The sequence below is a fragment of the Paroedura picta genome, chromosome 4 (genome assembly GCF_049243985.1).
Source record: "Paroedura picta isolate Pp20150507F chromosome 4, Ppicta_v3.0, whole genome shotgun sequence".
Lineage (NCBI taxonomy): Eukaryota > Metazoa > Chordata > Lepidosauria > Squamata > Gekkonidae > Paroedura > Paroedura picta.
The window spans coordinates 92637243-92655784 of record NC_135372.1 but is presented as its reverse complement, the minus strand read 5'-3'; the positions used below and the strand labels follow the sequence as shown (position 1 = coordinate 92655784).

The window sequence follows — 18542 nt, the reverse complement described above, 5'->3', positions numbered from 1 at the left end:
TTCATGTTCTCAACAGTCCATTTTGGTACTTTACTCACAGATGGGCACAAAGCTGATGCTCAACAATTTGATGGCCTGTTACAGATCATGAGGGGTTGACTGGACATCATGTGTGTACCAGGGGTCACTGTACTGCGGACCAAAAAAGAGACAAAGCTATCTTGGCCCCATTGGAAGCATTTTCCCAACATCCCTGGCATAACGAAGCTGGAAAATTGCTACTCACAAGTAGGCCAACCATTCTTACACAGATTTATTGACTCCACCTCTTCCTATATTCTGTGCCTCTACAGAGCATTGTTACTGGTTACCCTGCACTATCCTTTGCATCTGATGTCTGTCCAAAATTTGTTCCAAGTCTAGCCTCTATTATCCTGCCTGGCAACCTTCATGTTTCAGGACATGTTTCTACCTAACTCTGTCCTAGACCTGATTCTGCCATAAGCCTGGTCCTGCCTAATGGACTTTCTGGTTCTGACTCCATACGTGCAGTTTATGCCTTGGCTGGCTCCCAGCATGTAAAGATTTGCAACAGCGTAGACAGAATTTGTTCCCTCCCCAGAACCACTTTTGCCCCTGGGGAGAGGCAATCATTTTGCTCGTATCAGGCTGATCAGGCTGAGCCTTGCTATGTGAAGGCAGGTACTGGATAAATGTTTAGCATCACTCAAGACAAATAGCATCAGTCAAAGCATATCCTCTGACTTCCCTACTTGCTAATCAAGGCTGTTCCAGCCAGGAAGGAGAAAGGTTGCCAGTCTTCACTGTCACTAGCCATACCTGAGGGAATCAGTCATCTCTGCTCCTTTTCCACTTTCCATTACTCTTACTGAACATGGGACTGCTGTTTGATAGGCAGACAGCTTATTGGAATCTTGGCATATGGGCCCTCCCCATGGAGTGGGAACTGGCATAGGCACAGTCATGTGTACAGCAATAGTAGTGTGCCATTCATTGAATTTGACCAAAAAGTGATATTTTACCCAAGTAGCACACAGCAGACTTCACAAAATCAGGAACAAAGAATACATGCATGCCATTTGCAGAAGAAGAGTTGTTTTTTATACTACAATTTTCTCTTCCTAAAGCAGTCTAAATGTGGCTTATAATCACCTTCCCTTCCCCTCTCTACAACAAACACCTGGTGAGGTAGGTGGGGCTGAGATAGATGTGAGAGAACTGTGACTAGCCCAAGGTCACCAGGCTGGCTTCATGTGGAGGAGTGGGGGATCAAATCTGGTTCTTCAGATTAGAGGTTGCCACTCGTAACCACTACACCACACTGGAATCCATTATGAGCCCTTTTAGTATGGAGGGATATCAGATTGCATGAGCAAAATCTTGGGCAATGTTCCAGATTCCAGTAGGAACCATAAGAAGGAGATGGTGGTTTTAAAGTCCACTGCATCTCAATGTCCTTGGCAAGCCATGAGCATATTACCCATCTATCAGCCTATTAATCAATTTAGCCTTCCATCCATTAATCCACCTTTAACCCATCCTTCCTTTAAGGCAGGGATTCCCAACCAGGCTCTAGAGTTAGTCTGCAGCTTTCCCCTCCTGCCTTAATGGACTTGGCTACAAGCTAGGGAACCAGCCACTTCCATTGCTCCCCCTCCCAAGTATGAGTTCTTTCGTGGTTCATGTACGTGCATGCCTACTTCTGCCTTAAACCTCCTCCTGTCCCTCCCCCAATCAGTCATCCTTGGGTGTGCCTATTAACACAGGTGGTGATGTCACTTCTGGGGAGGGCATAGCAGGGAGGTGTGGCCAGCTGACATCACTTCCAGGGCTCCTCAAAACCTGAAATATTATTTCAGTGGCTCCTCCATAGTAAAAAGGTTGACAAAGGCTGCTCTAAGGAGTTCAGGACAGTATATATGGTTGTTCCATGTCCTGGGACAGAGTGACTGGCTTAGCCAGTGAGCTTCATGTCATAGTAGGCCACAGCTAGATCACAGGAACTTTCACTTGGCCCCCAAACTGCTTCAGGAAAAAGAACCAACCAGACTCCAACTTTAACTAACAGATCAACACTCCTGAAAAACTGTTAAACATCTCAAGAGGTAAGCTAATTTGAGTCCAATAGTATCTTAGTGATCAAGAAGATTTTAGGGTCTAAGCTTTCAAGACTCAATGCTGAAAATATTGTTAGTCTTAAGGTACTACTGGACTTGAATCTAGTTCTACTGCAAATCAATACTGCTACCCTTCTGAAACCCGTTCAATAGGCAAATGCAATTGAAAGCAGCAGAGTAGGAGGGAAACCATTTTTGGATATCTTCGGGGGCTCCCAGTCTGACATTGTTGGTAAAAACTAAGTCCTTTTCCTTGAAGCTTGTTGATAGCTGAACCTTGCCATGCAGTCGCTCAAGACCCACAGCTCAGTGGCAGAGCTTCTCCTTTCCATTCCGAAGGCTCCATGCTCAATCCCTATCAGCTCCCGTTAAAAGGATCAGGTAGAAGGTTATATGAAAGACCTCTTCTTGAGAACCTAGAAAGATGCTGCCAGTCTGAGTAGACAGTGCTGACACTGATAGACTGATAATCTGACTCAGTATATGGCAGCTCTGTGTGTGTGTGTGTGTGTTTGATAGAAGTGTACTGGAGCTAACCAGTGAAAATTTGTTGTGTTTAAGAGCTACTGATCCATAGTATCAAATTACTTCAGCATCAAGATTTCACTTACATCACTACTTATAAGACTATTGGCAAATATGTTTTTAATGAAATGGATAGCTTTGGATAGCTTTGTAATTAAATTCTCCAAACCAGTACCCCAAAATTTGCTTATTGTCTTATGCTTGGAATGGAGAAGAGAATGGGGATTGCCTTTTATCTTGTGCTGTGTATATTTGTTGTTCTTGTTCTTGTTGTTGTTATTATTATTATTACTAGTATTCAAGCCCGCTGTATTCTGAATACAGCGGGCGCTAGGCAAGGGAGCCCCCGGCAGCCGGGCGCAGGGCGGCTGGCGGGGGCTCGTTGGGCTGCGGCCTGACACGGCGAGAGGTGCTTTGCGCCTCTCACCGCGTCAGGCCGCCGGGCAGGGAGCCTCCCGACGCAGCAAGCCGCCGGCAAAGGAGCAACTGTGAGCCGCGCTGCGAGCGGCTCACAGTTGCTCCGGGGCGGAAATCGGAGGGACCAATCGGCAGGCGCTTTGCTCCTGCCGATTGGTCCCTCCGATGGTCTGTCCGTAGGAAGGGTCCAATCCGGACCCTTCCTCATCCCGGACACATCCCGCCCCTAAAGCCCTTACTGTTTTATTTAGTCCATGGCGCCCGCGGCCCTGCGGGCGGTGTTCAGATTAAATTTATATACTACTCTCTCAAGTTTTGACAGCTCAGGGTGGTGAACATCATAATCAAACCATATGATATATCAGTAATAGAATTATTCTCATTAAAATATACAATTTACAGTATCTAAATAAAAACATATAAAACTATAGATAAGCTGCTGTCTGGACAGATTAATTCCAGCTCATCCCGAATGTTCTTTGGGCATTTTTAATAGGAAGCTCTGATCAAGGCCCAATAGATCTTAACAGTTCCCTGACCCCAGTTCTCCTGGCTCGGCAGAAAAGCTCCATTTTACAGGCCCCGAAGAACTGTACTATCTCCAACTGGGCCTGGATCTCCTCTGGGAGCTCATTTCGCCAAGCAGGGTCCAGGATAGAAAATGTCCTGGCCATGGTTGAGACCTTCCTTGAAACCAAGATACTTCCTTGGAGCCAAGGATCACTAGCCAGTTGGAGTTAGCCGAGCTCTTTGAGGGCATAGGCAGAAAGGCATTCTCTCAGGTATGCTGGGTCCAGACTGTGAATGGCCTTAAAGATGAGTCCCGAAACCTTAAACCTGATCCAGAATTCTACTGGAAGCCAGTGCAGTTGCCAAAGTACAGGCTGTGTATAGTCCCTCCAAGATGTTCCTGTGAGGACTCTGGCTGCTGTGTTCTGGACCAGTTGCAGTTTCCCAAGCAGGGATAAAGGTAGGCTTACACAGAGCAAGTTACAGATCACTGTTGCTAGGTATTCCGGGGCCAACTAGGATGCTAGTAGCTTAACTTGCTAAAGATGGAAGAATTCCAGCTGGTATACTCTTGTGACTGGTGCCTCCATAGAGAGAAAGGCATTGAAGATCACACCCAGATTCCCGGCTGAGTGTTCAAGAGTCAGCTCCACCCTATCCAGCATCGCAATAGCACTTCTCGCTTGGTGCCTTCCTTCCCAGCCACAGGATATCTGTCCTTGAAGGGTTGCATTTCAGATGATTCTTGAGCCATTCCGTCACTGCTTCCATATATCTGGCAAAGGATTCAATGAGTGAATTAGGATGGCCATCCATCAGGAGGAAGAGCTAGGTGTCATCTGCATATTAATGAAACCCAAGCCCAAACCAACAGACCAGCTAGGCAAGAGGTGCATAAAGATATTAAATAGAATTGGAGAGAGGGCCACCCCCTGCAGAACTCCACAAGGGACTTGACAGTGGTGCGATTAGAAGTGTTTTGATTGTTTCTGAAGCTCAGCATGATGTTCAAGGCAAGATTCTATATTTTCCCAGGTCTGATGTAGCATAATTATGACTACTGACTCAAGAAAAATGAGGAACCACAGGAATGTCTGAGGAATGTCTGTCATGAGTCTTTTCATTGAGCACAGAATCTGTGAAATGCAGGGAAGATCCCTGAATCATAGATATCTTCTAGGTCCTGACTGGAAAACACAGAGAAATTAGGCACTTGAACAAATGGTTGAGGCCTCAGACTAGAAACAAGGAAGGGGATTGAACCAGAAGGGGAAAACCAGTCTGTACTCCTTTCCCTCTCTTCTGGCAGACTGTGGAGAGAAATTCCCAGATTAACTCAGTGAGATATTCATTTATTTGTGGGGTGCCAATTATGTTTGTCCTTCATCATGCCAGTGAACATTAGAAAAGCCACATGCCCTTGCAGGGTGGTGGGAAGGAGAAGTTCATATTGACTTCTGTCAAAATGAACTGATTATAAATGTCATAACTTTCCAGATGCCTCTTCCAGCTCAAATGAAGAGCTGAGCCAAGGATCAGACACACCGAGAGAAGCTAAGTGGGCCTTTCAGAGCATTCAGAGGTGGGAGTAGGGGGCCTCAGCCAGATTCTATAAATATTGTCAAGGAAACTATATCAGTGAAGGAAAGGAATTAGTCATTGTCTCTGTAGCTATGGCCTCAAGCCAAGGAAGAGAAAGTTAGAAGATGCCACTGTTCCTAGCAGCAGGGAATGGAGGGACAAAAAATCTGAAAGACTTCCTCTTTGCAGCAATCTGTCTCCAACTCTTATATAAGCACACACGGTGATCAAGCTGAATCCCAAAACCAGGATAATACTTTTGTCAAGGTTGTGATGTGCTTGATCATTGGCAAGCTCACAGCTTCCCTCATGATGTTGCCCTGTTAAATGTAAATTCCACTGGACTGTGTAGGTGGTTTTTAAGGAGTGAGCATCTGAAAGAACATCTGAAAAAGCCAACACAGACCAATGTCTTCAGTTTATGAGATTTATTACTGATCTAGCAAAGAAATTTCTCCACCAGTCCTGCCTTAGCTTTTTCATCGAGAGTGATTTTCAGGTGCTTAAAGTTTCTCAGTTGTGAGAGACAGATTTTATCCAGTAATTTTTTGTTCCATTGATTTTCCTCTGAGCTCAGAGTGGTCCCCCTGCTTCTGGGTGCCATCTTGCTTCTCCCAGTATATGCTCATATTAAGACTGTGAGAAAAGTTATGTTGGCCAAGGGTGACTGACCCAAGGTCATCTGTTCAGCTTCATAGTCAAGTGTGGATTTTGAACTTCTTGCCATGAAAAGTGTCGTGTTTGAAATTCTGACTTTGATATTTGGTTTTTGAGGGCCCTTTTGTGTTTACAAGCAATTGCTTGATGTAGCAGTGAACAATTGATGACCATGTGTGTGAATATATGACCTCATCCTGTGTTGTGACTTGCGCTGCTTGTGTGGCCCATCCTTTGGTACCTGATATGTCATCACATGCCCAAACTTTTGTCATGTTATAATTAAATTATATATGTCTTTTGACTTCATTTGTTACTGCCTTCATTTGTTTGTTTTTTTCTGTTGATCTTCATGGGAAACACAGCAAAGCTGTAACTTCTTTGTTTTCCATCAAATTGAGTTGAAATTTTCAGGTCAAACATTACCACACTGGTCACCCACAGGATCCTGCCCCTCCCAAAGTTTAGTTAAATAGAAAAAGATTTCCAGTTTTAAAAGACAATTAAAGTTCTCACTGGCACCGTGGTAGAGGCAGATGGTTGGCAGCCACAGAAGACAAGCAGTAACATAGTGGCTACGGGGTGAGGTTTGGTATCCCAGTTAAGACTATTAAAGCATGGGAATGAAGGAGTACAGGACAGGCTATGTAGATGACACAGATCCCCTTCTAGCCAGAAGTTGGGAGAAGAGCACCTACACCTCTCTTATTTTATGTCTAAGCCTTTTCTTTTTCTTAGCAACTAGATAAAGTCTGTCTGCCTCACTCTCTATAGTATGGATTGTAGTACGGAATGGATTTTTGAGAAAGAAGGAGCAACAAAGTGTTTGGCTTTGTCCCCCTCCCAGTTTGCAGCACAACCGACTGTTGGGTAAAATGTTTGCCAAAGTAAAATGTTTGCCACAGTGCTCTGTGATATAGGTTAATGTTAATCACTAAGGGAAAAGGATTGAGGGGAAGAATCTCCCTCTACCTAAATAGCAGTTGAAGTAAAGCACTATCAAATATAATAGCATTGGTAAATAGGAGCCATTTAAAAAATAAAATTAAGAGAATCCTCACCAATAGTGCAATCCTAAAGATATATAAGCCATGGGCTAACAAGGGTATAACTCTGCCTAGGATTGCACTGTAAATCACTGCTAATTGGTAGAGACAGTGTGGAAAGAAAGGCCTAGCAATACAGTTCTCTTTTAAAATCAGATCCCAGTAGCAACTTTAAGACCAACAAAGACTTATTCAAGGCATGAGCTTTCGAGTGCAAGCACTATTACAGGATGTGCTTGGCTTGATAACTGGAAAGGTTCCCTGTCAATTTCATTATTATATGATTCCCCACATACCTTCTTGAAATCTAAACCAGACAGTTTCCAGAGTATTAACCAATATAATTAAATTTCTTTTTTATTTTTTTTTTAATTATAAACTTAACCATACCAAATGAGTTATTTCCATTGCTTTTCTCCATTCATTAATAAATGACTACGTATCCCTGGTCTGGATGGAAAATCAAAACCAGCATCCAGATTCACTCATATACTGGTTGGGAAAATTCAGAAAATATTTCAGGAAGTTCTGAGAAGAGGACCACCTTTCTCAAAACTGTTAAGAGAACAGAAATAAGTTATGAAGGGGAATTTTCGTTCTAGCATCTCTTTCTCTTCATCTGCAGGATGGGAGCATTTACTTTACATTCCAGAACGGGGAAGCCCATGCCATCAGTGTCCAATGGGTAAGTCTTGCTGTAATCCCTTCCTCTAGGAGCCGCTATAATATTTCTTATCACAGACTAATTGAAGGCATATATCAAGGAGTCAAGAGCGGGTGGGAGGCCGCTGCTTTAATCCAGCATATTTTACCTACTGTCTGTTGTAAACTGAGCACATAATTTGCACAAGGAATGCAAGTTTTACTAACTGGTGGCACATCAACTTGAAAAATAAGCTTTCATATGAAGCTCTGAGCCAGGCAATATTGCTAGTATTGAACTGGGCTGATTCTTTCATTGAGTGGGTGGCACTTTGCATTATGTCTAGGAGGTCAGATACAACAGAATCGTAGCATAGAATTAGAAGAAGAAGAGTTGGTTCTTATATGCCACTTTTCTCTACCCGAAGGATTCTCAAAGTGGCTTACAGTCGCCTTCCCTTTCCTCTCCCCACAACAGACACCCTGTGAAGTGGGTGAGGCTGAGAGAGCCCTGATATCACTGCTCAGTCAGAATAGCTTTATCAGTGCCGTGGCGAGCCCAAGGTCACCCAGCTGGCTGCATGTGGGGAAGCGCATAATCGAACCCGGCTCGCCAGATTAGAAATCTGCATTCTTAACCACTACACAATCCTAGTAGTGCTTCCATTGAGGTTACATGAAATAGAGACTAACCCAATATTTCAGTTGTTTCTGTTGCTTTTGTCAGTGTGCAAATGATTCTATCATTCTCAGATCCTAGCAAGAAGAACTGGAGAGAAAATACACCAACATCTCCTTGTGCTTCCTGTGTGACATCCAAAGCAAGTCATGATGTAGTTGTTTTGGTTGCTCCAGTATAAGAAGAGGCATTTATTATTATAGCATCCAAAGCCAGCTATAGGTGCAGGATTATAGCATCCAAAGCCAGCTATAGGTGCAGGAACTACTATGTATGCTGAGCTCCCAGTAGAAAACTGTTCTCTGATGGATCAAAACAGCCTCCTGGATTAACACAGAGCTGGGTGATCTTAAAATTGTTGGGAGAGGTCTAGAATGGTGCTGGCAGAGAACCCATACTGAATCCAACATATTGTGCTATCACATATAAAGCCTTTCATGGTTTTGGTCCTCTTATTTATGGGACTGTTTCTGTCTATGTTCCGCCATGACAAACCAGTCATGTTAGCACAGGTTTCTGTGGATGTCAACCTGCAAACGTGCAAAAACTGCCTGTACATATGATTTCTCCACTGTGGCTCTGCTTTGTGGAATAGCCTGCCTAAAGAGGTCAAGAAAACCTCTACTCTTAGCTTTCCACAAACTATGCAAAATTGAACTATTCAGGAGGGCTTCTCTGCACAAGTAATAAGGCTGCATGGTACAAAATGGTTTCACAAACTTACCTGGATAAATGACTGAGACTTATGGTCTTTACTGCCGTATATAGCATATTGTAAGTAGGGTCCTCTTATGTAATTTCTGTACTGCTTAATGTGTCATTGGTAATACTTGTGTCATGCTCCTGTTTCATTCTGGTAATTTCCAACTTTTGTTGTCTTTGTTATTAAATTACCATTTTGTTGACTGTACTGACTCACTTTTTGTAATCTGCCTTGAGTCCATGTGAGAAAGGCAGACTATAAATAATGTAAATAAATTAAATAAAGAAACGCAACACCATTTGCAGCATGTTGCTTCTTAGTGTGCTCTTACCGCTGCTCAGGGACATGGAAATCAGATATTTGACTATGAGAAGAAATAAGATTGTATTCAGATAATCAGGAGGCTTGGATGAAAGTGGGGTCTAATTGAGAGGGTGGTCTCAGGCATATACTACTTCTAATGGTAGCTGCCCCTATTTCTAACCTTTCACACAGCAAATAATGCACTTTCAGTTCACTTTGCAATTGGATTTTACTCTGCAAAACAGCAAAATCCAGTTACAAATGATTGCTCGAGTGCATTAGAAGTAGATTGTTCATTGTGTGTAAAAGCACATTGTAGAGCTGTTCCTAAGATTTCACATTGCAATAACTCTGAAGCTCGCCTTTCCCCCCTCAAATATGCATTCGAAAGATAGGAGGGTGCATTCATTTTGTCTCCCAGAGCTCTGCCCTAGAGAACTCAAACTACCCAGGTGGGCCCATTTTTCGCCTGATTTCTTCCTCTGTTTTCCTCTTGTTTGTTACATAATTTTAAACCTGCACACATTTGTCTCAATGCCAAGCTTGAGTGCACAATTTCACTACAAATCACAACAGATTTCTTTTTAATATGATTAGTTGAAAAGATAATACAGATAAGCCAACTTCTGTTCATGTTTCCTGAGGGAGCCTAGTTAGCCCAACATGACCCCAAATGTGCAGACACAAATGAGAGAGAGAGAGAGAGAAAAAAGGGGGGGATGAGATTCAGGGCATGTAGGAGAAACTCAGGCGATGTAGAAGAATTATGACTGTTTGAAAAAGGTAACTGGGGTGTGTAGAAACCACTGGGCCACTTCACTCAACTATTCTGTATATATACCCGTAGAATAAAAGGTCCAGCTGCACTGGGTATATGTCCAACCTGTTTTGTGAGTTTATTGTCACCACCTTGAGGTGATGTTCAAAATCACACTTGTGCTTGTGATAAATGATCCCAGTGATTCATTGGCAAGAGGCAGTTCTTCGAGGTGGCTCATAGGCCTTCTCATTTCCATGTGCAACTGTGGGAGCAGAATAGGCTCAAATGAAGAGTTGTGTCAGTACAACACAACAAAGGACAGAACAAATAAAGCAGAAGTTTGTCTTCTTCCATGTTTTAGTCTGGTCTTTTTTGTTATTGTTTTCATTGTTGATTGACTCTGCACGTGAGCCTTGGCCTTTCCTAAGCTGCTAGACATGTGACATCACAATTACGCCGCTTCACTTGGCCTAGCTTGTAGATTTTTGTCATTTAGACTTCTGGCCTGGAAAAGGGCAACTCAGTCCATTTCTGCTTCACCCCTAACTTCCAGTGCCATGAAATGAATTGAGCTGTCATCTGGCCTATAGGACAGATTCATTCTGAAAGATCACTGTCCAGCAGAGTCTCCTGGGGTCATGGCACTGAATGGATGGGATGAGTCTACCTCACAAAGCTGGACAAAATGGTTCCGGTTAAAAAAAAAATCAGACCAATGGTCTGATTAAGTACAAGGCAGCTGTGCCTTCCAATCTATTCTATACATTTGCACTGAAAATAAACATGTCACTTTATCTTAAACAGTACAAGTGCAAATAAAATCACAGTTTGCTGAAAAATCCCCTTCTTTGTTGAGCCACCCTTATAAGTCATAGTCCTCACAGCACTATTTTTCACATAACCACTTCCATTTCAGAAGGGCTCCTGTACATGGAGAAGTACCAGAGTGGTCTGCGAATGAGCATCAGGAGACAATGTGTTGGCTTTTGATGTGGGAAGCCCAAGGTCAGATAGCCTGCTGAGCTATGATGCTCAGCTCACTGGGTGGCCTTGAAAAAGCCAGTCTTTTTCTGCCAGTCTTCTTCATGGAATTGTTAAGAGGTGAAAAGGCAGGCCAAAGAATGCAATATGGGATCTGGTATGGATGGGTTTTTCTTTTCTTACTTCCTGGCTAGCTGAATCCTTCTCTTTTCTCTTGCAGGGGTATTCCAGGGAAAAAATGTGGCACCATCATCCTGTCTGCTGAGGAACTGGGAAACTGCAGAGTGAGTAATTCTTTGTCCTGTGAGCTTCTGTTAGTGCTCCTGACGATTGTGTCTGAAGGGCAAAGAAAACTCCATCTGCCATGAGGAGTATCACACACTAGAGAGTGCTGTACTGCCTGAGTCTTTCATACCCTAGGCCAATTAGTGGATGATTTTTTTTAGAACTAATGAATTCGGACCCTGAGCAGGTGGAAGAGAGCTGTGATTTCTAAGACTCAGCATGGGTTTCACAAGAACAAGTCTGCTCGGCTGGCTGCTGCGGCTCCCATTCATTGTGCAAGGGCATTGCAGTGCTCGCTCGCTTGGCTGGCTGCTCCGCTAAACTCCTGTGGGCGGAAAGGGCAGCCGGGAGTGGTCGAATTCCAGATCATGCTGGGCAAAAAGGCTTGATTTCCACCTTTGATTTCCACCAACAATATTTGCGAGGACTCTGTGACCAGCTGGAGGGAATCGCACACTTTCTTCCCTTCTCCTTTTTCACCTCGGGAGGGGGGAGGAAAACCCACCTAGGTCCCAGATTTAAAGGGCCCTCAGCAAATTAGCGACAACAACAAAAGTCTGCGGAGCAGCCAGCCCCTTTCCTCCTCCTCCCCCCCCCCCTCTCTCGGAGCACGAAGATCCTCGCTCGGCCAGCAGCCGGCAGGCAGCCCCGCTCCATCGCCTGGATTTGCCTCCACTCCGAGCCGCCGTTCGGAAGGGACTTTCTCCCAGCACGATGCAGAATAACAAATACGACAAAGTGATTGCTCCCGAGAGCAAGAATGGGGGCAGCCCTGCCCTGAACAACAACCCGACCAAAAGCAACAGCAAGAAAGTGTTGCTTATTTGCCTCAATCTGCCTTTTCATGGGTGAGATTTGAAACCGGCCGGCTCCCCCTCCCTCCGTCTAATCCACTCTCCTCGTATGCCGCATTTTGGTTGTAGTTGTTGGTTTTTTAAATGCCAGCCTTTGGCGTTCCGCAAACTTCTCCTCTCTCCACAGTCTCCTCCTGGCTAAACTAACCAGTCTCGCCTTCCTTGGCCCCGCGCCTAAAAAAATTGGCTGCTCTCGCGCGCTCTCTTTTCCTGCTTTTGCTAAACTGTGCAACAAAGACTGACCTTCTCGAGCCAATCCGTTTTCCAAGGACTCCTCTGAACCTGTCTTTGTTGGGCAAGTGCCAGTTTTTGCCTGCTCTGTTTTCATGGGTTATACCTAAGCAGGGGGCTCGCCATGTCAGGCCGGGAGCAACTGCGAGCCGTGCTGTGCGCGGCTCGCAGTTGCTGGGGCTGGGAATCAGAGGGACCAATCGGCAGGCGCTTTGCGCCTGCCGATTGGTCCCTCCGATTGTCTGTCATGAGGAAGGGTCCAATCCGGACCCTTCCTCATCCCGGACACATCCTGCCCCAGAACACCTTACTCTTTTATTTAGTCCGTGGCGCCCGCAGCGCCACAGGTGGTGTACAGATGATTCTATGAAAACATTGGCTGTGCAGAGAGATATACATAGAATGTGCACCTAAATCAGAAATAACATGGTACCTGGGTAGAGGTGGATGAGCTGTATGATCTGTGCAGAGTTCTGTGGGTTCCTAAGGTTGTTTCCTGCATTTCACCATGGACACTGGGTTTCTGTGTCCATCTTTGTGGTACTAGTAGTAAGCTCTCAGTTCCATGTATTGTTCTTATGTTATTATGTAAACCATCCTGAGCCCCCAGGGAGGGCAGTATAAATAAATAAATAAATAAATAAATAAATAAAGAAAGAAAGAAAGAAAGAAAGAAAGAAAGAAAGAAAGAAAGAAAGAAAGAAAGAAAGAAAGAAAGAAAGAAAGAAAGAAAGAAAGAAAGAAAGAAAGAAAGAAAGAAAGAAAGAAAGAAATCAGGGAAAAACTGCCCTTAGTGATTTGGTGCTTTCTTGTTAGCTGTCCCTGCCTCTATGTTTGCAACCACAAGGCTGGTGTTGTGGTATGAGAAATAAGCTAAATATTTATGGCAAAAGGTATATTCAGTGCTTATCTGTGTACATAGAACAGTGCACCCGCATTCTTAACTATGAATAGCTACACTAGCATGTGTTACAGGTCACTTATCCAGCATAGTCTCTCAGCCTAATTTCGGCATGGATCTGCAATCCTTAGACAACTAGTTTTTTGCGCTAAAAGACCTTAATCAAAGTAGCGTTTTCTTCCCTGGCTCCACAAACATGCCACTGGACATCCTATACTGTACAGAACTATATATGTTTCCTCTACGGAAGTAGTAATCTTGTACCTTTCCAGGCCAAGGACCTGCTAAGTAGCATCATCAGAGACAGTGAGTAGGAAGCAAGGATCCAAAACATCCTGTAGGGTGGGCAATTCTTTCAATATAAGGGCACAATCTGAATCTAGGCCCACTCTTGAGGAATTGAAGGTGAATGCTGGCTGTTGAGATTGATCTTGGAATAACTGTTAAGAGTGGTGGCCTCTAATATTGTTTTATGTTTTATTCTGTAAACTGCCTTGAGACGACTGTCAAGAGAAGCGGGATATAAATTAAATTATAAATAAAATAACCTGGAGAACCAGTTTGGATTCCCCACTCCTTCACATGCAGCCAGCTGAGTGGCCAGTCATAGCTCTCTCAGCTCCACCTTCTTCACAGTGTTTCTGTTGTGGGGAGAGGAAGGATAGAGAATCCCAAGAGAAGGGAGGAGGAGGGAAAAAAGGAAAAGGGAGAAGGAGGGATAGGCGGGAAAATTGCGCGGGGATAGCTGGGCGGGAAAATCTTAGTGGGAAACATTGCACGCACAGGAGAAGGAGGGAAGGGAGGGGGGAGGGGGAGAGGGATAAACATGAAACCAGGCAGAAAATAGTAACAGGGAGGAAAAAAAGTAAGGAATGAAACTTGGGGGGGGGGGGGGAATTAGGCATTATCAAATCCCATAGATATCACTCAAATTAATACAAACTAAATTGATCATTCAAATCATGGCCCTCTAATCACCACAAATTACGCCCCTAACACTACCAACCATACCCCAATTAATAACTATAATAACATGAAATGAAATTCAACCTTAAAATGTGCCCCTTCCCCTTTCCATCCCACCTGAATAAGATCCAATAGAATGTACACAACACCTTAGTAACAAATTAACTCCAGATTGGGTAGCCCTGAGGTGTCATAATAGACGATCGGGGTCATCCCTCTGGAATCCAACTGAAACACCCAAAACCAATCAACCACCTGAAACAGAAAAAGTGAAAGCATCCAAGCCAAAGCAACCAAAAAAGAAACAAGAACCAGGGCACAACCCTAGAAGTTAAGCAGTTGACAACCCAAGGAGGAACACAACATCAGACATGGACACCTCTCAATCATCGAGCCCAAATAGAATCATAGAATCATAGAATCATAGAGTTGGAAGGGGCCATACAGGCCATCTAGTCCAACCCCCTGCTCAACGCAGGATTAGCCCTAAGCATCCTAAAGCATCCAAGAAAAGTGTGTATCCAACCTTTGCTTGAAGACTTCCAGTGAGGGGGAGCTCACCACCTCCTTAGGCAGCCTATTCCACTGCTGAACTACTCTGACTGTGAAAAACTTTTTCCTGATATCTAGCCTATATCGTTGTACTTGAAGTTTAAACCCATTACTGCGTGTCCTCTCCTCTGCAGCCAGCAGAAACAGCATCCTGCCCTCCTCCAAGTGACAACCTTTCAAATACTTAAAGAGGGCTATCATGTCCCCTCTCAACCTCCTTTTCTCCAGGCTGAACATTCCCAAGTCCCTCAACCTATCTTCATAGGGCTTGGTCCCTTGGCCCCAGATCATCTTCGTCGCTCTCCTCTGTACCCTTTCAATTTTATCGATGTCCTTCTTGAAGTGAGGCCTCCAGAACTGCACACAGTACTCCAGGTGTGGTCTGACCAGTGCCGTATACAATGGGACTATGACATCTTGTGATTTTGATGTGATGCCTCTATTGATACAGCCCAAAATGTTATTTGCCTTTTTTACCGCTGCATCACACTGCCTGCTCATGTTTAGTTTACAATCCACAAGTACCCCAAGGTCTCGTTCACACACAGTGCTACCTAGAAGCGTATCCCCCATCCAGTAGGCATGCTTTTCATTTTTCTGACCCAGATGCAGAACTTTACACTTATCTTTATTAAATTGCATCTTGTTCTCATTTGCCCATTTTTCCATTGTGTTCAGATCTCGTTGAACTCTGTCTCTATCTTCCGGAGTATTTGCCAGTCCGCCCAATTAGGTGTCATCTGCAAACTTGATGAGTAGTCCCTCCACCCCCTCATCTAGATCATTAATAAATATGTTAAAAAGTACCGGGCCGAGCACCGAACCCGGAGTACCCCGCTACTCACCTCTCTCCAGTCTGATGAAACACCATTGACAACAACTCTTTGAGTGCGGTTCTCTAACCAATTCCCTATCCACCTAACGATCTGAAAATCCAGATTGCAGTCCTTCAACTTATCCATCAGAACATCATGGGGAACCTTGTCAAAAGCTTTACTAAAATCCAAGTAAATGACATCAACCAAATTTCCCTGATCCAGCAAACCTGTTACTTGGTCAAAAAAGGAAACTAGGTTGGTCTGGCAGGACCTGTTGGAGACAAATCCATGCTGACTTCCTTGGATCACCAAATTGTCCTCCAGATGTTTGCAGATCGCTCCCTTTAATATCTGCTCCATTATCTTCCCCACAACAGAGGTCAGACTCACTGGTCTGTAGTTTCCCGGGTCATCCTTCCTCCCTTTTTTGAAGATTGGAATAACGTTTGCTCTTTTCCAGTCCTCCGGGACATCTCCAGTCCTTAAAGAGGTTCCGAAGATGATAGACAAGGGCTGTGCAAGTTCTCTGGAAAGTTCTTTGACTACTCTCGGGTGCATTTCATCTGGACCAGGGGATTTGAACTCATCCAGTGCAACTAAATGCCTCTCGACAACCTCTCTATCCATGTTAACCTGCCACCCAGACACTATCCTTTGGCTACAGCCATCTCTAGATGTGCCTAAACACTTTGACCTGTGGGAAAAAACAGATGTAAAATAGGCACTAAGACTTTCTGCTTTCTCTGCATCTTTCGTTAGAGTTTGTCCATCCGCACCCAACAGCGGGCCTATTGCCTCTTTTACTTTACGTTTGCTCCTCACGTAACTGAAAAATCTTTTCTTGTTACAATGGGCTTCCCTGGCAAATCTTAGCTCACTTTCAGCTTTGGCCTTTCTGATGATTGATCTACAGTGCCTAGTAACCTGTAGGTACTCTTCTTTAGAGCTCTGTCCTTTCCTCCATTTCCTGAACATTTTCCTTTTCTTTCTTAGTTCCTCTTGAAGTTCTCTGTTCATCCAAATAGGCTTCTTAGAGCTCCTGCAGTGTTTTCGTATTTCTGGAATAGTCATTGATTGAGCATGCAATAGCTCTTGTTTGAGTAGCGCCCACCCTTCACATGCTCCCTTCCCTTCCAGCATTCTCGTCCATGGTATGACACTCATCATGTCTCTGAGTTTATTAAAGTTTGCCCTACGAAAATCCAACATCCGCGTCTGGCTACAAGCTTCCTTGGCTCCCCATCTCAAAAGGAATTCTATGAGGACATGGTCACTTCCCCCTAGGGTCCCCACCTCCTTCACCTCATCCACCAACTCTTGCCTGTTGGTCAGTATTAAGTCCAGTATGGCTGAACCTCTTGTGGGTTCATCTACCATTTGATAAATGAAATTGTCAGCCAGGCAGGTCAGAAACTTGCATGACTGAGGACGCTTCGCAGAGTTTGTTTCCCAGCACACATCTGGGAAATTGAAGTCACCCATGATGACAAGGTCCTGCCGTTTGGATATTTTCTCAAGCTGCTCACAAAGTGCAGCATCCACATCCTCTCGTTGGTCAGGCGGTTGGTAGCAGACGCCAACCACCACACTGTTTGTTTTCCCCTCGCTTATTTTCACCCAGATGCTTTCCACTGTAGATATGCTCTCCTTCACTAGAATTTCCTGACAGGGAAGCCCTTTCTTCACATACAGTGCCACTCCTCCACCTCTTCGATCTATTCTGTTTTTTCTGAACAGTTCATATCCATCCACCATTACATTCCAGTCATGAGAATCATTCCACCAAGTTTCTGTGATGCCTACTAGATCATACCTTTCCATCAGCATGAGAAGTTCCAGCTCTTCCTTTTTATTGCCCATGCTTTGGGCGTTAGTATAAAGACATCTGAATCCTTTTACTTTTGGTTCCCTGGGTTGCCACCAATAAGCAGATGACACCCAGCTCTTCCTCCTGATGGATGACTGCCCTGACTCCCCCCCAGAATCCTTAGCCAGATGCCTGGAAGCAGTGACAAAATGGATCAAGTCGTCTGAAGCTCAATCCTGCAAAGACGGAGGTCCTGTGTTTGGGTAGGAAGGGACCATGGGAGGATGCGCGCCTGCCCATCCTGGATGGTGTGCAGCTCCTAGCGACTCACTCCGCCAGGAACCTGGGCGTGATCCTGGATGCTTCCCTTACAGTGGAAGCCCAGGTCACAAAGGTAGCACGGCTGGCATTCTACCACCTCCGCCAAGCCAAACTACTAGCGCCCTACCTGGAACCAGAGCACCTAGCCACAGTGATCCATGCGATGGTCACCTCCAGACTGGACTTCTGCAACTCGCTCTATGCAGGCCTACCCTTATCCTTGATCCGAAAATTACAACTGGTGCAGAATGCCGCGGCCAGGATTCTCACTAAGACATCATGGAGATCACATATCCGGCCGGTACTTCAAGAACTTGGTTGGCTCCCAGTTGAATTCCGGATTAAGCTTAAGGTTTTGGTAATCACCTTTAAGGCCATACGCGGTCTGGGCCCAGTGTATCTGAGAGACTGCCTCCCTGCCTATACCCCAGAAGAGCTCTACACTCCGCCACCTCCAACTGGCTACGGATCCCTGGCCCTAAAGAGGCACATCTGGCCTCAACAAGGGCCAGAGCCTTCTCGGTCCTGGCCCCCACCTGGTAGAATGAGCTCCCCGAAGAGATCAGGGCCTTGCCGGAACTTCCACAGTTCCGCAGGGCCTGCAAAAAGGAGCTCTTCCACCAGGCATTTGTTGGGGCCGACTGAGCCATAACACCTACAGGTGCCCCCCAGACTGAGGGAACGAACCGACGGAGGGATTGGCAAGTTATTGTTGAAGTGCCGTTCTAATTGTTCCAGTTGATATGTTGTTGTTATTGTTATATTGTTATATTGATTTTTGATATTGATTTTGATAGTGTTCTATGTGAATGTTCAAAAATGTTTTATGTAAACCGCCCAGAGCCGTAGGGAAGGGCGGTATAAAAATATAAATATAAATAAATAAATAAAATAAAAATAAATAGGTGATTGTAAGCCTCTTTAA

At 44.7% G+C, this 18542-nt stretch overlaps 1 protein-coding gene across 3 annotated transcripts in view; it reads left to right on the top strand.

Moving 5' to 3' along the window:
* Nucleotides 1-18542, top strand: part of LOC143835862 (copine-5-like) — a 169681-nt gene that overhangs the window by 67639 nt on the left and 83500 nt on the right. For all 3 annotated transcript variants that reach the window (XR_013230366.1, XM_077334233.1, XM_077334234.1), the window contains exons 7-8: nucleotides 7440-7499; nucleotides 11103-11166. Coding sequence is in view for 2 of the 3 variants with exons in the window: in XM_077334233.1 (XP_077190348.1) it covers nucleotides 7440-7499; nucleotides 11103-11166 (124 nt within the window). In the remaining variant the exon portion in view is untranslated. The remainder of the gene's footprint in view (nucleotides 1-7439; nucleotides 7500-11102; nucleotides 11167-18542) is intronic.